Consider the following 26,749-nt stretch of genomic DNA (forward strand, 5'->3'; position numbering starts at 1 on the left):
AAATATATTTTTACCATTTCAGCCATATCTTTACTCTTCTCAAGTTCCTTGTCTCTTCCTTTGAAAAGCTGGAATTGCTCATTGTTATTGTTAAAGCTCCTATTTCTAACATCACATGTCAGCCTATGGTCAGATCATTCCTCATGTCATTTTCTTTGTCTCCTACTCCTACTTGCACCTTTGTGGGGGATTTTCAAATACACTACTGCCTACATCTGAAACGACAGTTTTCTTGCAAACCAAGGGCTTCTCTATGCTTATAAAACTTTTGCAGCACAGCTGCAGATGTGCTACTGTAAACATTAGCGAAGGCACTACCTATACTAACTGGAGAACTTCTCCCATTATCAAATACTCCACCTCTCAGAGGTAGCAGCTACCTCCAAGGGAGAAACTCTTCAGTCAATACAGCACCATGTACATCAGAAGTTAGGTCGGTATAATTGCATCACTCAGGGAAATGGATTTTCCACATACAAATGACATAGTTATGCTGTTTTAAGTTGGTAATCTAAACCAAAGCCAAGTATTCTTACTTTCTTCAAATCCTTCCTCAAAACTAATTCTTTCACTTTTATTTCAATTACTATTTTCAATAATTTTTGTGAATTTAGAAACTTTACCTAAAGTTAAAAATGTGTAACTGAAGTTCAATATGAGAAATTAAAAAGGAAAATCAAATTAATTAAACTTCATTCAGCAAAATCACCAATATTATTTTAATAATGATTTTTAAACAGGGCTCAACTGATATTTAAAATCTGATCTAATTTATGTAACAATTTTTAATTTTACAAGAAAACGCTTGATGTATATATCCAGGGCAGCAAGAAAGACCAGAGGGAACACTAGTTTAAAAGATTATCTTTTCAATAAGAGTCTTCTTTCTCTTTTATGGCCCTCCCTTTTCATCATCTGCCATTCAGAGAAGCAGGAGAAATATAAAAGCTCCCATTTAAGAGGAATGCTATAAAAGCAGGATGCCTTTCCAAGTACCCTTCATCTTTCAGTTGCATTGTTGCCAACTCTTGCAATTGTATTGAGACTTTATTAGTGTATTTCTTAAAGCCCCAATAAGGAAATCAAACGCTTGTGAGAGCTAAAATTTAATTTTAAAAAAGGTATGCTGTTAGCCTCATAACTGTGAAGAAAAGTTTGACAGCCTCATAACTGTGAAGAAAAGTTTGACAGCCTCATAACTGTGAAGAAAAGTTTGACAGTGCTAAGCAAGTCAACACTTAAGGTTCAGAAACCAAAACTCCGGTCATCTGAAGAAGTGGCTGTGTCCATGAAAGCTCATGATACCACCTACATGTTTTGTGAGTCTATAAAGTGCTACCAGGCCATTTGTTGTTTTTTAAGTTTATCCTGTACAGACTAACTCAGCTACCCCCTGAAGCCATTTCAAATTAGAACACGATGTATTTTAATACATCTGCTACAAAATTTGAGAGTCTGTCTGTTCAAGAACTCAAACAGTAAGAGCTAGGACCACCAAATTCATTATACAGCTTCCTCTTATCATAACTTACAGCAAGGTAAGGGTTTTCTTGTGCCAGGAAAATGGGATGTGCCTGGAATGGGACTGTTTCTCATAAAACTACACTGCAAAGAATCAGACTCACCAAGCAGAAGAAATGGGCTGGTTGGGCTTGCCTCCCCTCACCCCTGCCTGTTACTGCCCTAGCTCCCAGCCTTGCACACCCCATGCACTCTTTTGGAAGGCCACGAGGGAATCTGAAGCTCCCCCACCCCTTCTGATGGATGTGGGAACATTGCTGGCTGTTCCCTTCATCAGGGAGTGAGGGGAAAGCTACACTTCCCAGGCTGTACCCACTGGAGCTGCAGCAGCCAAGAAGAGGCGCCTCTCACCTGGACCCAAGCTGCTGCAGTAAGAGAGGACTGCGGTAGTTCTCTCACCCCAGGGTAGACTGCATAATGAATCCCTTAGCCCCATCCCAGAGCAATGATTCAAATGAAGCATTTACATTTATTTTCCAAAAATACAAATATTGAGTTATAACCCAAACAAGATTGGGTAAATTTTAAATATAAACTACATTTCATAGTGAAATAACTTTGGTTCAAATATAATTAATACATAGATATTTACTTCACAAAACATACTTAAAGAAATCATCTCCTGATTTCTTGGAGAGAGAGAGAACTTCTGGCATATACACATAAAGGTAAACTTTCCTGAGACACCCTGTATTTCATTTGAACTACTGTTCAGTAGGCGGACTATGATGGAGAAAGTAATGTTAATCTTTTAAGTAACCTACTGTTATGCAAACTTCACTGATCAAATTTACATTAATATAAGGTTGAACCTCTCTAGTTTAGTAACATCTGTGGTCTGGCATGATTTTAGTTAATGAGATGTCCACTTAACGTGCGTGTGAACAAGTTTCCTGCAGTCCCATAAAGTTTGTTTATAGCCACTAGTCCTGGCTCTCAGAGTTCTGTGCTGTTATTTAGCTCTAATTTACCCCTAAATGTCCTCTAAGACCTCACTCATCAGTGGAAGTGTTGGTAATGCTGCTAAACAATATTGATCTCCCCTGGTTTGGCAAATTCTCCGATTTGGCACCGGTCGAGTCCTGAGGGTGTTGGACTAGAGAGGTTCAACCTGCATTGTGCTTAGGAAGTGCATCTATATTATTACAGAGACAAGGTGAATGAGGTCACATCTTTTATTGGACAAACTTTTGAGAGCACCTCCCATAAGAAGTTGGTCCAATAAAATTTGCTACCTTGTCCTTGTTTCTCTAGAATCAACATGGCTATAACACTGCACAAATCTAAGTTATTTTTTAAAAGAACAGTTGATAGAAGACAATATTCCATAAACCACAATGCTTCTTAACAACAAAGATCATTATGAAGAGTTATTTTTCATGAGTCCAATTATTCTATATTAAAAATAATTACAAAAGAAAATAATGGCAATTTTGACCTTTCCTGGAGTTTTCAGGACACATTTAACCTTCTCAAGCACAAGCTCAACTTCTCCTGTGTCTTTCAACTTCTTTTTTATATCTTCTTCCAACAATTCCCATTGGAAAGCACCTAAAACAAAACCAAGTAATATGCTTAAAGCATGGAATAGCTTTCTGATCCATATTATTATGAATACATGAACATGCACGGGACTTTGCAGACAGATAAAAGACAATGTCCAAACACAACAGTCCAGTTTTATAGGAAAAAAAATCTTACAGCACTTGTTAGATATTTTCATCAAGTTTGTACCCTAGAAGGCACAAATTATAATTCTACAATGGTCAACCCAAAGCACTGATGTAATGTTTACTATCAGGATTTTGCAAGATCAAGCCAGCAAGTCTTGATTTAGTGTCTCAAAGGTTAGGCGATTTAGACAGGTGAATGTCAAGGATAAATGTCTAACCCTCTTAAGACTGCTTCAAAAAACTCAAGACAAACTTAACTCTCAGTTCTGTATATACTCTGTATAGGCAATTTCAGGAAAGATGTTGAACACAGAATTGGACACTTAACTATGTTAGTTTCTCCTAATATATCAGTCATTTGACGTTTTGAACAATGCCTATTTTGCTAAAGCTTAAGGATCAGCTGATTGAAGAAATTTCCACATGAGGTGAAACAGAAAAGGGGTAGGGTATTTTTAGCAAAATCAATTTAAAATTTTCATTTTCTGTTTTCCCTGTTATTTTTTCTAATACCAAGCCTCTCAAACTACTGTCCATGAACCAGTGGCAACCTGCAAAGAGTTGGCTGATACCATAGTGTTGGCTCCTTCCTTTTACATTAAGAGGACCAAAACTGCTTTTTTCCCCTAATATTACTTTTCCATAAAAGGAAGCAATTGCTGTAATTTTACAGAACTATTGCTAAATTAAAGAGCAGGTAATCTGCACAAATGTGAATGAGAAACAACTTTTCTATTAAAATTTGTTCTACACTTTGGAAAATTTTTGAAAATCCTTATCTATTTAGAGTTTTGTACTATACTTACTTTCTAATATGTAAGAGCCCACCAATGTAAAATTTAGGTGTTCTTTAGCGTATGGCTCTCTGTTCCTTATATCATAGGATACTGCAATGATTTTTGTTTTTTTTAAAAAAAGCTTTCTAAAATTAGTTATCCATTGTGGAAGATATTTGTGTTTCAAGATCTTTTTAAAAACCAACTTCTCGTTCTAATTCTGGATTGAAATTATATTTGATATCTCAATTAACCACCAATGAAACAAACAACAACATCCCAAATATTAATTTAAAAAAACCTCAAGTAGAAGGAGCTAGACTAAAAGAAAACAAATAATAACTGAAACAAAAGTATAAAAAAATTCAAGTTTAAAAAAAACAAACAAGTAAAATCTTCCCTAGTGAAAGCCTACAAGTCAGGAACTTCATACTAAAGTATCCATAAATATCCTCCATATATACTTGTATCGAAAGTTGGAAACTACTCTTCAAAAGGAAAATAAATCACAATTGTCTCAGGTTATTATAATTTTTACATAAGCTCCAGTTGTTCAGTAGCTGCTCTCCTAGAAATGCTCTCCTAGTATGGCTGATATGAGAGAAAAATTCTGCTTCTCCAAAGACTACAGAAAAGCAAGATTAAACATTCCACAGCTACTCTGTTTTTAGAAGTGAACTCTGATTCCATCCAAATCAATCATCATAAAGGGCAAATGGACTCTTAGAAATGGTATTGAACAACTTGCTGAATATGGGAATCCATTAGCATCTGAGTGCTGTTGTTTTGTAATACAAGTGCTCCTAATGGTCATCTGAAGAAAAAAGTTTAACATGTAGTTATAATTCAAAAAAGCTACTATGTAACACCTTCCCACCCCAACCCCGCAAAAAGAAGACAATCCAAAAACCTGCTCCCTTTAGATATTCTGGATCAGTGTCATATGTTAAGCTCTCCACATATGGCAACTCTATTTTGGAGAAAGCAAGCAAACTATCATGACTCAAAAGATATGGAACTATAAAAAGAACAGTATTACTCTATCTGTTCTGCTGGTTTCATGGGTCTCAAAGGAATAAGTCTATTTATGAATAAACTGAAGAAGGAAAAATACATAAATGAATAGACAGAAAAAATAAACTAAATAACTAATTACAGTCTTCACTGCTAATAAGAAAATAAGTGTAACCAGAAAACACCAAATTCCAAAAAGATAGGTATTCCCAGTGCTGCTCATCCCTCCTACAAGCAAGAAGCCTTTCACATTCTAAAGGAGCAAAGAAAGATCTTCTGGATGGTCTGCTTTATGACAGATAATTTTAGCTGTCTCCAAAGATAAACCCAGAATGGTATTGCTAATGGCCTCAGATGCTGTGGTTTTCTGGTGTATAGGTATTACCTTCCATATGCAAAGAATCCAAAAACTTATTTTACTAAAAATCTGCACCCAAATACACAAAAGAGTACACCAAACAAACGGTATTTACTCAATACTTATATTTAGGGTACTTGGTAACCAGATGAACAAAACAGCATGATCTGATAATTTGATGTTTAGTGTTTATACGGATTATAAAGAGCCATGCCCTCTATGGCATCTATGATTATGAAGACTTTTAAAGTGGCAAATTTTTGTGAAGATTCCCCCTTTTTTTTTTGGTATTATAATTCAGAGGAAGGATCTCCTTAATCTCTTTTCCTTTTCTTCCTGCTCTACTTCTCCCTACCTTCACAATCTCCCCCCTTTCCTCCATCTGCATTTCCACAATCCTCTGCCTGTTTAAAAAGCTGCCCACCCATCAGTCCAAAGATGCTGAAAAGATAAGCATTTCCAAAGAACTGCTTGAACAAAAAGGCAGGAATAAAAGACCCATAGAGAAGTAGTTCACTCAAGTGCTGCTTCTCCTAGAAAAGACTGATCCAGCCACTCATCTAAGATACATGGGACTAGCAGTGGTTTTCCTTCTGAAGCCCTACTTAAGCTGCTACTCAGTGGATCAGTGGCATCCTCCTCCTCCTCCTCCCCCCCTCCCGTGAAGTTTTGGAGCAGTGGAAGAGGGAGCTGCTGCCTGAGCAGCCCCTGTGCATGGCCAGCCTGGGCCGGCGTAAACAGGGGCTGCTTGGCGGCAGCAACCCCAACAATGGTGGGACTCAGCTCCCTGCTGGGACCCCCATAGATAGGGGCTGCTGCTTGACCAGCCCCTGCCCACGGCAAGCCTTGGCCCACCGTGGGAGAAGGCTGCTTTGCAGCACCTTCCCCTACCTCCCCCCTTTCACCTATTAGAGACAGCAGGGTTGGGGAGGGGCGGAGGTGGCACTGTGGAGACAGTGCTGGGGAGAACTGGCTTTTAAGCCACCTCCCCCCAGCACCAGCACCTGGTTCCCCTCCCAATTCTGCCTCTCATAGGGGCAGGAAGCAAGTAGTCAATACTCTAAGTCAACTACCTGATAAGCTTATGCTTATTGGATAGTCGACTACTTACTAACATCTCTACATTGAACATGACGCATTATTTAGAGAACTACTACTTCCCACAAATACCTTACAGTTTTCATTAGTGGGATGTCATTTGTAATACTCTAGAAATCACATCAATACAAAAGTAATCAGCTGTTCAAACAAGAGAGTTGCTAGCTTATTTAGTGTTCTTTAATAACTTTACACTTGTGTCTTTTAACTGAGTATCACAAAGTGCTTTACCGAGTCAGAAAATATCATTAACAGCATTTTAACCAAAAGGGAAATTGAGGTTACATGACTCGCCCAAGGTTACACAATGAATCAATGGCAGGATTGAAAACAGAGCACACCACATGACTCCCAGTCCTTTGCTCTCACAAATCAGATGTTGTTCCCCATTTTAGTAGCAGATCATCAGAAAGAGAGAGCATCTAGTATTTTTTACTCTAAGTATGTACATTCCCTTTAATATACCACTGTCAACAATGTTTTAGCAGGTATATTTTCTTCTGAAATTCTCTAATTGAAAAGCTATTTTTGGCCAGGTGACATTTGGCATTACATTCATCTTTATCTGTTACTCACTTCGGATATGTCTACACTGCATTCCTCTTTCAAGAGAGGAATGTAAATGCAGATGAACAAAATTGAAAATGAAGCGTGGATTTGAATTTCCAGTGCTTCATTTGCATAATCGCGTCCGGGCGCTATTTCGAAATACCCTCTTTCAAAAAAAGAAACACTCCTTATAAAATGAGGTTTAAGGGTTATTTCAAAAGAAGGGCTTTCTTTCGAAATAACGTGTACACAGCATTTTTTTTCGAAATAGGGTATTTCGAAATAGCGCCCGGGCGCGATTATACAAATGAAGCATGGGAAATTCAAATCCACATTACATTTGCAATTTTGTTAGTCTGTATTTGCATTCCTCTCTTGAAAGAGGAATGCAATGTAGACATACTCTTATGGAAGATGTGTTAGCTCTATAGAATTCTGGAGTGAAATTATTTCAACTTTAGAAACTTCTGGTTCACTAGATGCAGAGATTATGGAATTTATAGTGCTAAAAGCAATAATTTTAAGGTTGAGATCCATTTCCTTGTAGAAGCTGTTCCAAATAATGGCTTATGGAGATGAACTATTTTAATCAAATTGATTTAATCCTAGTAGAAGAATATACTTTAATAAGGTAATATATACACTTCATAGCAATATGTTTGTTCTGTAAAAGATAGTAAACAGCTGGAATCATTCTGACAGGATACCTGAATAAATGAAGTGCAGAATGTCTGACAAACAAAAACAGAAGAAAGAGTCTTTAACAATGACTCTGATCGGTGGACCACATGATGAATCTCTGTTAGAAACTGGAAACACAGCCTCACTGTTCACTGCAAAGAGAGTCTGTGCAGTTCTTATGATAGAGGAATCCTGAATATCAGCTGGACTCTTCACATTGAAAAGTAACATGAAGACATGGCTTACAGAGCATAAAACAATCTTGTGTGCTTCTACTACTTCTTTTAAATCTTCTGAGTAAAATACCACGTCCACACACTGGCAGCAGAGCAGCAAGTTACGTAAATCGGAGTTATAATGCGAGGCTTCACCTTTTAAGATGGGCATTTTTTCTATAAAAGTGAGATATTAAAAATATGATGAATGAACTGTTTTGCAACTCTAAACTCCTATTAGTTGCCATGCAAACAAAAGCATCTTTATTCTCAGAAACTGGATCAAATGGGGACATAAGAGTGTTTTCTTAATTACCCTCAAAAATTTCTCTTAAAAACTATAAATCTGCTTCACCATGAGAACAAATCCAGTCTCATTCACCTTGAGTGAGATTAGTAGATAAATGATATTAGAACCATTTAGTAAAACTGTTCCAACCATTTTATAAAATCTCAAAAATTATTATATGCATATCTAATCTTTCAAGTAATCTCACATGGCATTTATATAAAAAAGGGCTTCAAAAAACTATGAATGTGTACATTTTACTAGGGATGTTAAAATGTGTTGATATAAATGTGTAACTGTTGACATTTTCTGTAGTTATACATTTTACAAGCAGAGAAAGGCAGCTCCCCACGAGCACTGGCTTCTGCCCATTCCTCACACAGCTGCAATAAATATGGTATATATATATATATATATATATATATATATATATATATATATATATATATATATATAAATACAGTATATATTTTGCAATTGGTGATAATTTCTAAGAGGTTTATCATCATAACAATGTTTGCAAGGTAACGTGTGGTTAGTTCTCTTCTCATTTAAATCCATGGGAATACCGCTGTTGGCTTGAACTAAGCGCAGAACTGGGCCCCAGAGTCTGGGCTACATTCCAATATTGGGCATTTATAAGAACAAAATATATTAAACACAAGTCTGACTCATGGTGGCCATTCATATGCACTTACATTTGTAATTAAGTTAACTATTTTTAAACAAATGTACTATAAAATCAAATATGTTAAAACTTCTGAAACCTGTATTAAAAAAAGACAACCCAACTTTTAGCCTTTCACTTTCTTCCCAACATCTCCCTTTACTTTGTGTTACTACTATCCTCTCATCTTCTTGTACAGAATTCATTCACAATTTCACTAAATGTTACATATGTTGATCTCACTTATGAGTACAACCCCAGATTTTTATACAAGACACTACACATTTTAAATTATCACTCATCACATCTTCCCACACATATTTATAAAATCCCCAAAATTCATGAAGTCTTCCCTTAAATGATTATGTAATCCATTCAGAGATTTAAAAAAAAAAATCACAATAGGTCTTGGTAATGGATAATTTATAAAACAGGTTTTTAAATAATGACCCTGATCAATATTACACTGAAAAAAACCCTTGTATTGTAAGCACCTGGCTGTTCAAGCTGAGGCGGGATAACTCCGTGGCACTTGTGGCTTTTTTTTCTTTTCTTCATTTTTTCAGAGGACTTCTGATTCAAGCTTTGGATCATAAAATACTCCAACTAAAATATGAGATGAATTTTTAAGAACTACAAATAAAGTTATTTAAGAGTTAAACACCAACATCCTTATTTTTCCCAGTTTGTATGCAGAACTGAACTGATATCAGTGTGAGTAGCTATACCATCTTGACAGAATACTCAAATTTTACATGAGTAATCAAGTAAAATTAATTGTGATAAAGAACTTAATTAAAAAGATTATCAATTCAAAGTTTAGTTGTTCGTTCTCTGGGCCAGACAATTAAAACAGAAACTACAGCTGTGCTATTAGAAAAGAATTCAATACATCAGCCACAAAAGATACTTCTATAGGACTTGGAAGAAGGAAAAGTGGGTGTAAAAACAGATAATCAGTTGCATGTCCCAGAAATAATGGTAAACACTATAAGACTTTGTTACTAACAATTATTCAGCAGCACTGTAGAATGTGAAACTTTTATGAACGGTTTTATTATATCGTCAACATATAAAGAATATATTTAAATAAGATTATGGCTTGATTTTCTAAAAGCAGAAGATAAAAATGTAACACTAACAGGAATGGTACATACAGTAAAATTATCACTTTTGCAAAAGTCTTAAGATAACGTAAATAAGAAGTGTAAATAAAGAACTAAGGGATCAAAGGACAGAAAGAAAGGTGATAGTGAAGGTCATTACTTACAAATGAATAGGAAAAGGCAGGTATACAGGATCACTTAATCTTATACAGTTTCCTCCCATGTTGAAGCCAATGTCACAAATAAAGGTAGTCTAAATGTCATGCAAATTAGATGAAAATTATGAGAATGAAACCAGACCCCCAGTAAGCCTCCGAAACACTAACTTTACCACAACTAGGTTGAAGTTTAGAAATCTGAATAATGTAGACAGCAGACAAATGACAGTTCTACAACAGAGTCAAGTCTGGGGCTTGCATTCTCTCAATCAGTGAAAATACCACAATCAATCAGTCTTTAAGGGAAAGGGAGCAATCCCATTACTTCTGAATTATTCCTATAACAAAACACAAGGAAAAGCACTAGAGGAGGAAAAATAGACATGCTTCATCGTGTCATACATCAGAAAGAAATGGAAACTTTTTCTACATGTTTTAAGAAGGTGGTACAGGCAGTCCCCGGGTTACGTACAAGATAGGGACTATAGGTTTGTTCTTAAGTTGAATCTGTATGTAAGTCGGAACTGGCGTCCAGATTCAGCCGCTGCTGAAACTGACCGCCAGTTCTGACTTACATACAGAATCAACTTAAGAACCCCAGGCGTCCCCACGTCAGCTGCTGCTGAAACTGATCAGCAGCTGATTCCAGGAAGCCCGGGGCAGAGCAACTCGGCCTCGGGCTTCCTGTAGTCAGCGCTGGTCAGTTTCAGCAGAAGCTGACTTGGGGACGCCTGGGGCAGAGCTGCTGGGGTGCTGCTGGGTTGCTCCAGTAGCGCCGCTCCTCGGTGCTACTGAACCAACCCAGCAGCACCCCATCTGCTCTGCCCCAGGCGTCCTGATTCAGCCGCTGCTGAAACTGACCAGCAGCGGCTGAATCAGGACCTGGGGCAGAGCAGCTGGGGTGCTGCCGGGTTGGTCCAGTAGTGCCCAGAGTGGCGCTGCAGGACCAATCGGCAGCGCCCCAGCTGCTCTGCTCCAGGGTCCAAAACAAAAGCCTGGTCTGCTGGGGGGGGGGGGCACACTAGCTGCGCTCCCCCCCCCTCCCAGCAGACCAGGGACACAGGGAGCAGAGCTGCAGCGGGGTGCCGCGCCTCTGAGGCTTTACTCTGGCAAAGCCTCAGAGGCGCGGGACCCCGCCGAGGCTGCGGCTTCAGTCCCGGTGCCTGTGGTCTGCTGGGGACGGTCCCCAGCAGATCACAGGCACTGGGACTGAAGCGGCAGCAGCGGCGGTTCCCCGCGCTTCTGAGGCTTTGCTCTAGCAGACCAGGGGCACCGGAGCAGCTTACGAACGGAGCTTTCTCGCCCCGGAGCTCGCAGGTAGCAATCCGCCACCTCGACCTCCGGGGCGAGAAAGCCCCATTCGTAAGTGCAGATCCGACGTAAGTCGGATCCGCGTAAGTCGGGGACTGCCTGTACTCCAAACTGAAGAAGTGGAAAAATATGAATGTAGATGGAAATACAATCCAGGCTATACTTTAAAGTAAACTGTAACAGCACAAAAGACATTAAAGCCAAAAAGCGTTGACCCCATTGGGACAAACATGGAGGCGACAACGGCACTGGTATAAATACTGAAGTATTTCTAAATAAATCAAGAGCACCAAAAAGAGGAATATAGGTATTGGCATCAATGTACCTACCACTCACTAAAAGCTCTGAAAGTTCAAAGTTGTCTCTAGATCAGTGCTTCATCCAGCAAAGAGGCATGGAAAATGTTACAAAGCTAAAGCTATGTAATGAAACGTGTTCTTCAAGGCTATACGAGCTTAACTGTAGCTCGGGGCAGAGGTCTGTCCCCATTATCACCAGTGCTGTTGAAGCTGAAGTAAATCAGAAAAATTTTTGCAAAGAAAGAAAATAAAAACAGATAAGGTACTGTCACTGGAGATGTAAGGACTCTCCCAGAGGTAGATCACCTCCCTAGACCGAAGTCCTTCAAATTTAAATTTGGGATTAAGTATAACCTTTGTTGTAATTGTACCAAAGCTTTGGCATGTCCCGCTGACTAAGCTGGAGAGAACAGCTGGCCACTCTAACAATGCCCAAGAAGCTTCCCTGAAGCATATTGTGATACCCAAATGAAGACTCAATTGGGTTACAAGTACTGAACTACTGAAGGACTTATGCTCAGAAGCCATCTCAGCTTAGGAATTTTAGATATTATGTAACTGAATAGCTGTGCAACTGCATAAAATATTATTGGTTACACAAATATTTGATAGTCCCCAGAGGCAGGGCTCGCAGCTAGTGCGCTCCGGCACCACTCCCGGGGAGCCTCCTGCCACCCTGTGCAGCTGCTTCTATCACAGAAAGCAGTGTGCGGTGGGAAGTGGTCCACAGGACCCAATACATGCCGGGAGCTGGCTTGAAAGCTGACTCCCTGCGATTATTGACTCCCTCCTGCCCCCGTTCTCCTGCCAGCCATCAGACTGCTGCCTCTATCAGAGGCAGCAGCAACACAGAGGGGATGGGGGAAAAAGGAGGAAGACAGGGGATTCGGTGCTTGTGGGGAGCCTACTTTAAGCCAGCTCCTCACTGACACCAGTTCCCACTCCCATACAGAGGCAGCAAGAGGGTAGAAGTGCATGTCATGGATAGGATTAACTGATATGCCTAGGCTCATCAATTACTCGATTATATGCTAACATTCCTATCTCAGCTATTTAGCAGAAGCTTTATGTGATCAAGAGAAGTTTATGTTGCTCATCCTGAAGCCTAGCAGCTTGCCACAGAACCTGAAAATAAATTGCTTAACCAGTAAGTTCTGAGAGAGATCTCAAACAACAGTCATATCTATCTATAATGGACATCTTATGACTACATCCAGGATAGTGTTTTAAACCACTGAACTACTACTGTGACCTTTTCTAAAAACAGAATAGTACAAAGTCTGGAATCAAGAACCACTCTGTTTGCTACACCAGTGTTAATAAACACAGAAAAAGGTCCATGTTAACTGGCAGTGTTCCCTGTTGAGTGCTTGGGCAGCCACCCAGGAGAGATTTTAATACCATCCAGCTTATTAGCAAAGCACACATCTGCACATGCCTCAATGCACATACGGCATTTTTTTTCTGCACACGGACAGAAAAATTAGAGGGAACACTCCTAACAGGCACAGTTTCCCTGCACCAGATCGAGATTTCTCTGCATCTGTTCCTGAAACCTGCCCTTGCTGAGCCAGTCATCGAGATATGGCAAAATCTGGACCCCCAACACAAGCTGCTACTTGTGCCAGGCCCTGAGGGCCAAGAGCAGCCCAAACAGTAGCATCATGAACCGTAAATGGTGCCCAGCCACTATGAAACACAGGAAGCATCTGCACCTGGGAAATGGAGACACTAAAGTAAGCATCCTCTAAGTCAAGAGTGGCATTCCAGTCCCCTGGATCCAGAGAAGAGATAATTACAGCCAGAGAGACCATGCAGAACTTCAACTACCTGAAAAGTTTGTTGAGGCCACACAGGTCCAGAACTGGTCTGAGGCCCCCCTGGCCTTCAGGATTAAGAAATACCGGAAATAGAATTTTCTTCCTTCTAAGTAACAATGTCCACAGCCCCAAACTACAGAAGACTGTTGGCTTCCTGAACCAGGAATTGCTCATGACAGGGGTCCCTGAAGAGAGACGGGGAAGGAGGAGGGTGGATAGGAGGGATATCTACTAACTGTAGGGTGTAGCCACAAACAACTATGACCAGAACCCAAGGGTCCAACGTAACCCAGGACCTAGTGTCCCTTCATTTTGCAGTTCCTTGATATACTGGCCAAGGTCTTGATGGTATGAGAGGTAGGAACAACTTTCTAGACAACTGCAGGATGTGCGCACCCAACGAACCAACGGTGCTCTTAGTATCCTTCAACTTGTGTAGCCTAATGTGGTCTGGTCAGAGAACAGCCCCACTCTGTGGGAGGTAAGATCCTGAATCAAGGCATGCATCTCCTGGGAGAGGCCAACTACCTCAAGCCAGGAACAGCATCACGTAATCACAGAGGATGCAACCATCCTTGCTGCCAAGTTCACCACATCCCATGCCATTTACAGGGAACTCTGGCTTCCATGGTACCTTGTTCCACTAGGATGCCAAACGCTTGAGCCTGACGCTAAGGAAGGGAATCTTGGAATTCCTAAGACTCCCATATATTAAAATTAAGGATGTTAAGCATTGGGTAATTAATTGAATAGTCAATGCATTTTGCATCGACTATTCAATTAGTCGATAGGGCGCCTTCGCAGTTTTGCAACAGCCCTATATCTACCCACACCCAGACTCCTCACGGCATTTCAAAGCAGCAGCGCTGCACAGAGCCCAGGGTCAGATGGGGAGTCCTCAGCTGATCCCCAGCTCCACATGGCACTGCCACTTTGAAATGTCGCAGGGAGTCTGAGAACACCCCAGCTGGCCCGGACTGCACATGGCTTTTCAAAGCAGCAACACCGCATTGAGCCCAGGGCCTGGCTGCTGTTTTGAAGTTCCCCCTCTTCTTTCCTCTTCCCTTGCTGCCTCTATTTGATAGACCCCTGGGCCTTATTGCTCAGTGCCAGAGAGTGCTTTTAGCCTTTGTCAGTATTGGTGATGGTGAATGATGCCAGAAGGAGCCAGTTGCATGCTCTGGGGAAAAAGATAGAGGTGAAGGGATCTCAGATCTGAGTACTGATGACTCAGGCAGGTCTTTTGTGGTTTCTGGGCTAGTGTGCAATGCTGTACACAATGATCTCTTCATTAGAAGTTGCAGCTGGTCTTTCTGGGCCCTAGTTGTCAGGTAGTGGCAAGGGTAAGCTGTGGGCTGTGACCCTCTCCCAGGCAGTGGATGCACTCTGGGTGACCATCGCTTACCAGGAAGGCCTCCTGGCAGGAAACACACCTCAAACTCAGTAGATCTGAGCATACGGATGAAGGAGAGAGCTTCCCAATTGGAAAGGACAGGAAGCAGGAAAATGAAATCCTAAGCTATGAGCTAATACAAAGATAAGAGGAAGAAAAACAATTTTTTAAAGGGAGAAATAAAGTTACAACTACCAAGCCACACTAAAACTAACAGGTAAAGCAATAACAACTCGAATTCCATTCCAAACCAAAGGTAATTAAGAAGCAACTGGGAGGTGGTTGAACCACACCAGTAGACATGATTTTCATGGTGTGAGATAGCGAGGTGCGCATATGCAGTCCAACCAGCCCTGCTGGAGATCTCTGATCCCAGACACAGGGGGACACTGCCTTGCCTACAGCAGAGCATCCACAGGTAAATCACTCAAAGAAATATGTTTAACCTAAATATACTGGTACAAGCCCAACTGCAAAAACAGTTTTAAGGCACCTTTAGTACCAGTGCAACTCATGCATAGTCCAAGACAGCAGTTAACACAAAATATCACAAAGCAGTTTGAGAAATTTGGAGCATCTCACTAAAGTGATAGGACAGCAAATTATATAACTAGGAAAAGAGCCATCCCTTGACTTTGTCATACAACTTCCTGAATTTCTTTGCAACAGATAGTGTTCTAGCACTCTCAATGTTGCTATAACAGGGGAAGATGCATCACCAATGGAAAATTTTAGAGGAAAAAGTTTAACGTAGATAAGCTGTAGAGTCATTGTCCCAGTTATCCAATTCTCATTTATATGGTACACTGTTTTAAATTAAAGCCAAAATTTGGATTTAGAATAGGGATATTAGATATAGTGTATTTTAGTAATTGTGTAACAACAACAATTTTTAGCAGTTACGTGATTACTAAAATACTCCCTGGAGAGCCCCCTTCCATCCCATGCTGACACAGTGGCAGCAGCAGGCCCTGTCCACAGTGAGTACGGGTCCACTGTAGACAAGAGATTGCTCCACAGCAGCAGCCCCTGTCCACAGACAGAGACTGCGCTGGTATCCTGCCTGCCCCCGCCTTGTGGGGGGAGGGACCACTCCGTGGAGCCAGTGCTCTGTGGGATGCAACAGGGGGTCGTGGTGGAGAGGCTGGCAGCTTCATGGAGCCAGCTCCCTGTGTATATCAATTCTCACCAGCCCCCTTAATAAAGGCAGCAGGGAGTGGGGACCAGGTGGCTCCACAGGAGCCAATACCCCTCCTCCTCCTTTGTTGTCTCTGATACAGAGGAAGCAAGGTGGGGAGGAGGAAGAGGAGGTTGCACGCTGTTTAGATTAACTGATAAGTCTAAGCATTTAAATGACTATATGCTAACATCCTTAATTTAGAGAGAGAGAGCAGATTTTAAAACAGATTCTGTTTATGCTCTGCTTAGTACAGTTTCTTACTTACCACTCCTCCAAAATATTTTCCTACATAGAAATCACTGAGACTGTGCAATTCAAGGTAAGTAGCTCCTAGTTCTCTAGCAAGTTGAATCCCTTCAGAAGCAGTAACACAGCTTCCTCTGTCTGAAGTGCACAGTGGACAAGTACAAGGTACTTCTGAAAAAAACCAAGAGATTTATGAGAGACATTTTAATTAAATAGTCCACTACATGATAGCCTGAAAATACTAGCAAAGAAATACATTATATCACAGAATCATAGAATGCAGGAATGGAAATTATCTCAAGAAATTATCTAGTCCAGACTCCTTGCTGAGACAGGAGTAAGTATATCTAGATCACACTTGATAGGTGTTCAACTAATCTGTTCTTAAAAGCCTCCAATGACAAGAATTCTGCAACTGACCATGCAACCTGTTCCAATGCTTAGTTTAACTCTTCAGTGAATTCTGTACCACTATGCTATGCAAAATTTTGCAAAAATTAATGTTGAGCATATAGAATTTCCTCTATCTGACAAACTGACTGCAGTGTTGCTGGCTGCCAGTAGGGACTGGTGGGCCTGGCAGAACCCAACTGATACATGCAAGGGGAGGGAGCTAGGGGATTCTTGGCAACTGTGGTTTCCTGCATGTTAAAGGAAGGAGGCAGAGGCATAAAGTAATCTCTGCAAGCTGGGGACCAACAGCCCACAATGTCTTCCTTTTGATCCCTGGGCTCTGAGGGATGCAGCGTGTGGGTGTCTGAGCCACAGAGAACACTGGAGGGTAGGGGTGCAAGCATCTACTCTGTGGGACCCTGGGCTCTGAAATTGACAGGCTGTGGGTGCCTGACCCTCTGGTTAGGCTCTGGGGAAGAGAGGGCCAGAGAAACAGGAACTCGGTTGTCATTTAACTGAGGGGTTACTTTAACTCTCTACTCCTGGGGGAATTTGTGTGTATAATATTACAGATATGCTTACTGATACGTATTTTAATTTATTATTAATTTCAATAAATTACCATTAATGGAAACTAGCATAATTGTTATTTTGACAAATAAAATCTGCAGAATTTTAAGACAGGGTGTGTAGAATTTAATTTTTAGTGCAGAATTCCCCCAAGGGGTATTAGAAAGTTTTTCCTAACATTAATCTGAGGTCACCTTTACGGCAAACTAAGATGATTACTTCTTTGGTCCTATCCTTACTGGGCATGGAAAATCATCAATTGCCATCCTCTTTAGAGAAGTCTTTTATACAGATGAAGACTGCTTATTATGACCCTCGTCAACATTCTCTTCTCTAGATTCAACACACCCAGTTATTTCAATCTTTTCTCATAAGTCACTTTTTATTTGTTGATCCTCTCAACTTTCTCCAATCTGTTCACATCTTTCTTAAAGTTAATACAGAGTAAGCAACAAATCAAAGAACTAAGTAATACTGGTGCATGCAGTGTTATTGTAGCCATTTTGGTCCCAAGGTATTAGAGAAACAAGGTGAGGGACATAATATCTATTACTGGATCAACATTGTTAGAAGAGCCTGAATGGCCTTGCCTTGACCACAGTGCGGATCCCTAAAAAGCCAGACTCAGGCCTGGCTCAAGTCTGGTGCACATAGATAAGGTCTGGGAGGCAGGAATGTTTTGAATAACAATGCAGATTAAGCATGGTACAGTGACATCACATCGAGAACACATGACAAGCACCCTTGTACTGGTACTTCTGTTTCTGATAACTGATAAGCAAAAATTACAGATGCAGCCATGCAACTGATAACTATGCACATAGCAGCAACATCCTAAGTAGGATGTACTCCAAATAGACCATTGAGTGTTTAGGTATCTTACACAATACATAATCAATTGGTAAATATTAGAATGACCAAGTCTCACTTTGCTATAAAAGGGGCTTAGTAAGAACAATCGAGGGAGAGAATGGGCAGGATTGACCCATTATATCGAGGTTCTACTCGATATAACTAGAAGTAAATAGGCTCTTCACGCCGGCAACCCACTGCATAGTGTTCCAATGTGTGGGAATGAAAGGAACCATGACCTCCCACCTGGTACTGTAAGTAGCATACAGGTGAAGTGTAAGTGAACTAGGCTTTATTATTGTATTATAGTACATCTTCTATTAATTGCTTTTTCATTGCTTTGCGCTGTATCTGCTTTAGAATTTGTAGCATTTATGGTTTAAATTGTATAGTAATTGTTTTTAAGGCTTGTAAAAACTTAAACAACTGCTCAAAGCTTGCAATAAATAAGAAAGTGGTTAAGTATCCCTGGAGTGTACTGGTTTCTCTTGGATCTAAAATAAATCGAACCACATGACAAACATCTGTTTGTGAAACAGCAGTTTTTGAAAGCATGTCTCTCACCCCATCAAAATTACTGATTCCAACTATTCATGTGACAAACAGCAGCCCCATGGAGGTTGTTCTGTCTCCTCCAATGTGACACGAGGTGCAATATGCAAATGAGCAAGGGGGAGCATTACCTTTATGTCCTTTTTACTTCTCTGTGCAAGTGTGTATAGTGACTCATGATTTTGCTGTGTGTGATGGTACCTTGTACATGTTGGACCTCCCTTGTCTGGCATCCTCGGAAGCTGATCCGTCCGGAAAGAGGGAATTTATTGAATCAGGAAAGGTCCCTGACACAGCCTTCCAGGACGCTCTGCCTCCCCGTGGCTGTGTCTCCATCAGCCTCACTGCCACTCGGCTCCAGCTTCCAGGGCTTGGACTGCCATCCATAGGAATGGCACAGTTTGTACGATTGCACTCCCCCCGGCGATTGATGTAGTACATCATTGTCTGTTAACACGTGTACTGTTTTGTTCTGTATTATATAGACTGGAAATGGATGCACGTGTTGCAGAGTGCTCTCAGTTCCAATACATTTATGTGGTTGTTGGACTCATCTCTGAGCCATTGACCCTGCACTACATTTTCATCTAGGTGAGCTCCCTATCCTATTAGTGATGCGTCCATTGTAACTGTAATCGTTGTGGGTGGGCGTTGAAATGGTACCCCCTTCCAAACATTGAGGTGATTCTTCCACCATGTTAGTGTGGATTTTATGTGTCTGGCATCACTAAGAGATGAGTAAGTGGTCTGTACACCTCTCTCAGCCAGGCCTGTATTGATCTCATGTGCAGTCATGCATATGGTAACAAAATGGGGCAGCTGCCATGTGTCCCAGTAATTGTAGACATTGTTTTGCAGTTACATATGGGCCGGTCTGTATGAACAATAGTAAGTCCTGAAAGTTGTGAATCTGTGCTGTGGTAGTGACACTATTGCTTTGGTGCAGTCCAGGTGTGCTCCTATAAAGTCTATAGTTTGGGCTAGTGTCAGAATACACTTCTCTAAATAGATTTGTAGGCCCAGACCGTTGAAAAACCGGTTGCGTACTTTGTAAATGTTGTTCTTCGACATGTGTTGCTTATGTCCATTCCATTTAGGTGTGTGCACACCCCGTGCACAAGTTCTGGAAGCTTTTTACCATTAGCAGCACCTGTTAGGCCAGCCACAAAGCCAGTATAACTACGCATATAACCCCCTGCTGGCCCTCCCCCCCCTTCAGTTCCTTCTTACGTATTACTTCCGACGAAGGTGAGGCTGGTGGGTTCGGAATGACATAAGCAACACACCTCGAAGAACAACAGTTAGAAGGTAAGCAGTCATTTTTCCCTCATGGAAAGCCGCTATGGCAGCCAGGTGCACCCTAAACAAGGAGGCAGACAACCCCTGCTGCCTGAGCTCAAGTAGGTAGTCTAGGATTACCGGGATAGGGGCCTAGGTAAGGGCCACTCCTTTGCCAAAGATCCATATCGAAAACCTCTTCCATTGGGCCCGATACGTCTCCCTGATTGAAGTATTCCAGCTTTCCCCTAGCACTTGTTTCACTGAGTGCGAGCAAAGGAGGTCCCCACCTCTCAGTCACTGATTCTCCAGACTGTCAGGGGGAGGGCCTGCAGATTTGGGTGGCAGAGCCAACCCTGGTCGAGCCTCTGTCAACAGATCCGGAGATATTGGGAGGGGAATGGGGTCCTCCACCGACAGGGACACTAGGGTTGTATACCAGCGCTGGTGGGACCACACTGGGGTTATGAGTATCAGCGATGCCCCGAATCTCTTGAACCTTGACTTCGTGCACCACAGGGAAGGGCAGGGGGGTAAGACGTAGAGAAGGCCCGCCAGCCACCTCTCTATCAGGGCATCCCCCACTGCCCCCTCACTAAGACCCCTGTACGAGCAGAATCTGGGACATTTCCTGTTAGTTCAAGGTACAAACAGATCCAGTTGGGGAGTTCCCTACTTCCGGAAGAGGGAATGAGCTACCTTTGAAGGACCACTTGTGTGGTGAAAAAGCCCTGCAGAGGTGATTCGCCAGAGTATAGGAAGGCCCCGGGAGGTAAGCTGCTTGCATGTGTACCCCTTGTGCAATGCACATATTCCATAGGGCTACAGCCTCCTGGCACAGGGGAGAGGAACGAGCCACCCCCGACAGTTAATGTAATACATTGTCGTATTGTCTGTCAATATGGAAACACATTTGCCTGTCAAGCAGGTCATGAAGGCCTTCCCTAGGCTGCCCTCTGCGAAGGGACCCCGGTCCTAGCAGCTAAAGACAGGTGTAATAAGCTCTCTCTGCAAACTTTGGGGTGTCTGTCAGCCTGTTGGCTGCCCGCTGCGAAGGGACCCCTGTCCGAGCAGCCAAAGGCATGGACGTAAAACTTTTAGGGCACCCGTCGGCCTTCCCTAGACCACCCGCAGCAAAGGAACCTTGAGCTCTAGCAATTGAAGACTCGGGTGTTTAACACACACCACGCCCTGCCCTGCCCATCGGATGCCAGGTGGGTGGGCAGGGGTTCCCACAAAGCCGGGGGACAAGGTTTGGATCCTGCTCCATGGTAAATAGGGTCACAGAGAGGCGCTCTGTGGGTCAAGTACTTTGACATCACGACTAAACCCAGTATGGAGGGATCTGGGCCTTGGGCTTGATGGTAGACCCAAGGTGTCTAGAAAGGCCACTGAGGTGGTGGTTGCCACTGTGGGGGACAAGTTTGCATTATGGTCTGGTCTTGGTCCCTCTGTCAGTGCTGGGAGTGGGATCTATGCCCAGATCGGGAATGGTGCCACTACCTCGCAGCCTGTGAGGACTATGACCCTCTACAGACCACAGTACGAGGGGAGGATGCCCTAGACCCCAGGGACTCTACATCTGACTCTAAAAAGAGCGCTGTGGAACAGGTGCGCTCCACTCCTCTTACATGCTGTGCCATTGCTGATGGCTTATCCCTGTGCGGTGGCAGTGCCGATGGAGGCATGTCTGGTGCTCCAGGTGCCGGGAGACATGGTACCATCTGCAGCTCTGGTGCCAAGGGTGACAACCACACCGCCTCCTGCATCAGTTGTGATGGTGCCGAATTAACCAGTGCTGGGGGACCTGGGGATTGGTGCTGTCTGTGGAGCTGGTGCCTGTGCTGAGGAAGGGATCAGCCTGGCCCCGAAGGTGTGTCTGCTCTCGAGCTCTGTCAGTTCGATCAGCTCCTGGGCCACATTAAAGGTGTCCGGGGTGGACGGCCACGTGACCTCTTCCAAAAGCAGGTCCTGGGCCTCTGGGGTGCCAGCCCTTGGCAGGCTTCGCCATCTGCGTGATGAAAGGTAGGCCCCATGGCATTCCATCTGGTCACGCTTGGCGAGCGATCTCCCTCTATGTGACTTTTTCAAAGTCACCAGTATCGGGGTGTGATGGTCTTGCCTCTCCCCTTCCTATCCGGGAGGAAGGGGGAGGGGAGGATAGGCGTCCGCCACGTCTCTACCTATCCGCGTCGTCCCCGTCTTGGGACGCCCGGTGTCTCGCAAGGGCGGTCCTCTAGCCGTTCGGCGTCGAGTACTCCTCCTCTGGCACGTTCTCCCCAGGCGGAGGGGGGAAAAGGGGAGCCCGGGCCCGCCCTCACTCATGGGCCCCGGCCCAGGGCCCTAAGGACTCCGACTGACTACCAGTCTGGGTCCGGCTGACGGGGGTGTGCCCCTAAACGCATCAGCCCATGGGCTTCCTCACCGCCCTGCCCTGGGCCACTTCCTTTTCGCCCCTCGGTGATCCTTACCCCCAGCGGCGGTGCGTGTCAGCAGGGCGACAGATCGGGGAGTTTCACGGTCCTTCCGGGCGAGTCGCGTCTCTCCGTCCTGCTGCTCTCTCCCCCCCCCCCCCGCTTGTGTTGCCTGGTGTTATTTGAAGCTCCCGGTGGGCCGGCCCCCCGGTGGTCGTCCCGCCCCCCGCCCCAGTTGGGGCCATTGATTGGCCTTTCGGCCCGTCCGGGCTGGCCCCTGCACCTATCCGGCGACGGCCGGGCGTCGGCCCAGCTGAGCCGCGTTTTTGCTCAGCTGATCCGCGGAGCTGCCCCGCCAAGCCGCGCCTCCGCTCAGCTGAGCTGCGGCGTCCCTGCTGAGCCGCGGCTTGGGAGCGGCCGGCGCACAGCCGGTATCTGCTCCACGGCTTCTCGGCGCAGAGCCCCTGTCTCAGTGCGGGGCTTTGCTGCCCCGTCACACGGGGACTGGGACAGGTGCTTCAGCGCCAACAGGTGCCCGAGTGCCTGGAACCATGTTAAGTCTCTGTCGACCCTGGTGTGCTCCTAACCAACGGCTCCGACTCCAGTGCTGCAGGGTGAAGCGCCAACTGCATTAAAATCAGCTTAAGACTGGAGTCTCTCTCTTGCTTAGTCTGAAGCTTAAATGACTTACAGATTCTGCACGAATCTGTCAGGTGGCCTTCCTGTAGGCACATGAGGCAATCTTTATGTGGGTCCCTGCACGGCCTGGGCTTGGAGCACCAGCGGCAGGGCTTAAATCTGTAGGGCCCCGGCTTGCTCCCCCGCCCCTCCCGCTAGGGGAGCCGGCGCAGAACAACTAACTAGTTAGAACAAAACACCTAACTATTAACTGTGAACTACTCTATCTACACACTAAAAGAAAAGAAAACTAAGATAAGCTAAGGGAGCACTTGTGATCGTGAGTCCGAGCGTTCCAGCAACCGTCGGGGTGGAAAGAAAGAACTGAAGGGGGACTGGCCCAACAGTGCTGCTAAGGGTAAAAAGCTTCCGGAACTTGTGCACAGGCCGTGCGCACACCTAAATGGAATGGACGTAAGCAAGCACTCGAAGAATAATAATGTCCTTGTGGTGGTCACTGCCTGCTGTGTGTCCTGTTCCATGGCTCCCTTTATTAGGGAATCATCTAAGTATGGAAAAATGGTTACAGCCATTTTTCTGAGTTGTGCCACTGCTACAGCCAGGACCTTTGAGAAGCTCTTGGTGCTGCTGAGAGACCAAATCGTAGCACTTGGTATTGAAAGTACCTGACTCCTACAGCGAATCTCAAGAATCATGTGTGATGGCTGTATTGTGATGTGAAAGTACGCATCTCTAAGATCAAGGGTGGATAGCCAGTCCCCTTTTTCCAAAGCTGGGATTGTTAGTGGTGTTACAATATTGATTTGTTTATAATGTAATTGTTTTAAGTAGGATGTGGGTAAGGTGCACACTTAAAGGAGTGGTTGCTGCCATCAGTAACTGAAAACAAAAATGGAGTTTCTGGACAGGACAGCTGAACTTTTCCTGCCTTGAGTGTCTGCACTCAGTACCAAAATTGCACCAGGCATGAAGATCCTTTGCACCAAGCCTGAAATTTGTGCACACCACCCTACACAAGTTTACAGTTTACCTGCCAAAGGTTCTAAAAAAACCACTGCACCCCAAGGGTAGGGGTGGTCAGTGTTCCGGTCTGCATCTGTGAGGACAGCACAGCGCCACAGAGGGAAAAGGCATAGGGAACATTCACAACTGCGGTGGGTTCCCACACCATGCTGTGGTGAAGGCTCAGCACTGGTGATCTGGGATACACCAAGCAGAGGTGTTTTATCTCTACCTGCCTCGGACCATAACATTGTCATCATCCCTGAAACACTCCGTTGTGGTGAAGGCCCAACGAGAATCACACCAGAACTGCGAGGGATCACTTGCGGTTCCTCCCTAAGGGCTAACCTGAGCCCAAAAGTAGAAGGTCACAAGTACCAGTACCACCATTGGCGATACAAATACCTTACCTGTATTGGGGATCTTTCTGTCTTTCTTCTCTTCTGTTTTGGGGAGGGGGTTGGATTTGTTGGTTGTTGTTTTTATTCATGCACTTGTCAATTTAAATTCTTGCAATATATTAGTGAACTTTAATCTGGACTCCAAGCGTGGGTTTTTTGGGGAGAAATCACCGGTGATCAGATATGGTGTCAGGGGCCTCCCTTCTGGTAACCAGAGCATTTAACATCAATCAATCAGATCCCTTATCCTAAATTCTAAATTAATTCAAAAGATTATGCTTGTTACTGAGACTCTGGGCTAACGGGATGACTGTGGCTAAGGATGTCATTTTGAATCGTTGATAGCAAACAAATTGGTTCAATTTTCGGAGCTCTAATATTGGTCTCCATTCCTATGACTTCTTGGTGGCCAAGCAGTAATGGGAGTAGAACCCCTTTCCCCGTGTTCTTTTGGGACCTCTTCTACGGCCCCCAGTTGTAGGAGGTGTTGTGCTTCTTGGGCAAACACCATCTCGAGAGGGGTCCCTGAAGAGGGAGGGGAAGGATGGTTGGTGATGTGGTGCAGAAGTAAAAGGGATGCAGTAACCTGTCTTGATTATCTCCAATACCCGTTTGTCTATGATGATGTTCTGCCACTCTGGATACAATGCAGCTAGTCTGCTGTCAAATGGTGTATAGTGTTCATAATACTGCCTTGGAAAACCAAGAGCTGTCCAACCGTCAACCAAACTTTCAAAATGCTTGATGGGCTGTTGATGTTTGCTGCACGGTTGCCTGGTCGGAGGTCTGCCTGCACCTACCCTCTCTGAGCTTTTGTCTATTGTCAATGTCTCGGTTGCTCGTTATACTGGGCTGGTCTATACCACTGTGTAAATGATCTTCCTTGCTTCTTTTTATTTGCAGGTACTTGTATGCCTAATGTTCTCAGCATGGCCCTCAAGTCCTTAAGTGTGTGGAAAGAAGTGTTGGTGGACTCTGTGAACAACTTTGTTCCCTCAAACAGAAGGTCTTCCACTGTGGACTGGACATCTTTTGGGAAGCCTGACAGTTGTAACCATGATGATCTTCTCATAACTACAGACACTAAGGCAGTTGCACCTTGCAGCAGTGTCTGTTGCGTCCAGTGCTGTCTGTAGGGCTGTTCTAGCAGTTAATGCCCCCTCTTTCATGGTGGCCCTGTATTGCTCCTTTTTGTTGTCAGGAATCTCTTTAATAAAGGTTGACAGTTGATCAAATATATGGTGTGTATATTAGCGAGAAGCGCCACATAATTCACAATCCTGATCTGGAGACTTGCAGACGAGTAGGTCTTTCTGCCAAGTGGGTCCAGATGCTTGCATTTTTTGTCCTGTGTGGGCATGTGGTTAGTCTGTTGCTTGGTCCTTTGATTAGCTGCCTTTACCACTAAGGAGTTTGGTGGAGGGTGTGAGAATAAAAATTCTGCGTTTTTTGGAGCTACACAGTATTTTCGATCAGCTCGTTTCCGGTCAGTGTGATCGTTGCTGAAGTCTGCCACAGAGCCTTGGCTGGGTCCATTAGTGCTTCATTCATAGGGATGGCCAGCTTGTTCTGTGACGTAGTGTGGAGGATGTTTTAAGTTTGTGCTGGATCTCGGGCATATCTTCGAGTGGAATGTCCAGCGCAACTGTAACCTTTCTCAAGAGCTCTTGGAAGGACCTGAAATCATCTCCCATGCCGTTTGGTGGGGACAGGATTGTGTCTTTAGTTGTTGAGGAAGTTAGATGCTCATTAATATTGAGTCTAATGTTGTTTCCACTCCTGTGACGTCCATTTCCTCTTCCTTCTCTGATGAGGTAGATTGTTCAGGGGTGGTTTTGGGGGGGCTCTTGCGTCTGGTCCCCTTGTGGCATCTGGCATTGTAGGATTCTGTAGGCTGCCCACGGGTCCCAGTAAGGCCAGTTTGGTGCTATGTGGGGTGGAAACCACTATGTTTGCTGCCACTGCTGGCCCTGGCATGGGTTTGGGGACAATGTACTTAGGAGGCTGTTGTACAGCAAGCCTGCTTTGTCCCCTTCCTCACTTAATAGTGAGTGCATTGACTGCGATGCTGGTGAGAATCTTAGCTTGGAGGAACTTCAATTGCCTCAGAGACAAATATTGGCATTCCCAGTACCAATGTCACTGCCAGGTAAACTGTGGCAGTAAACTGAGGCAGATATGGTGAGGGGAGAATTAAGTTGCTCTGTGTTATAAATGGAACCTGTGCCTGTATTGGTATTGTGGCCAGTGCCCTATGGCTCTTGCCTCCTTTAGCTCTATTATGCAGTACCGGT

The 26,749-nt window shown here is 43.8% G+C and overlaps 1 protein-coding gene across 12 annotated transcripts in view; it reads right to left on the minus strand.

Annotated features, from left to right (window-relative positions):
- RHOBTB3 (Rho related BTB domain containing 3) overlaps positions 1-26,749 on the minus strand; it is a 139,067-nt gene that overhangs the window by 14,833 nt on the left and 97,485 nt on the right. For 10 of the 12 annotated variants that reach the window (XM_075932113.2, XM_014571319.4, XM_075932112.2 and 7 more), the window contains 4 exons: positions 16,374-16,525; positions 9,336-9,447; positions 7,697-8,062; positions 2,960-3,072 (listed from right to left, as the gene is read on the minus strand). In XM_075932113.2, coding sequence (XP_075788228.2) covers positions 2,960-3,072; positions 7,697-8,062; positions 9,336-9,447; positions 16,374-16,525 — 743 coding nt within the window. Of the gene's footprint in view, positions 1-2,959; positions 3,073-4,853; positions 4,941-7,696; positions 8,063-9,335; positions 9,448-16,373; positions 16,526-26,749 lie in introns of all 12 variants that reach the window. The other 2 variants (XM_089779318.1, XM_006118670.5) reach the window with 2 other exon arrangements.

Source organism: Pelodiscus sinensis, chromosome 6 (assembly GCF_052426305.1).
Source record: "Pelodiscus sinensis isolate ZL-2025 chromosome 6, ASM5242630v1, whole genome shotgun sequence".
Lineage (NCBI taxonomy): Eukaryota > Metazoa > Chordata > Testudines > Trionychidae > Pelodiscus > Pelodiscus sinensis.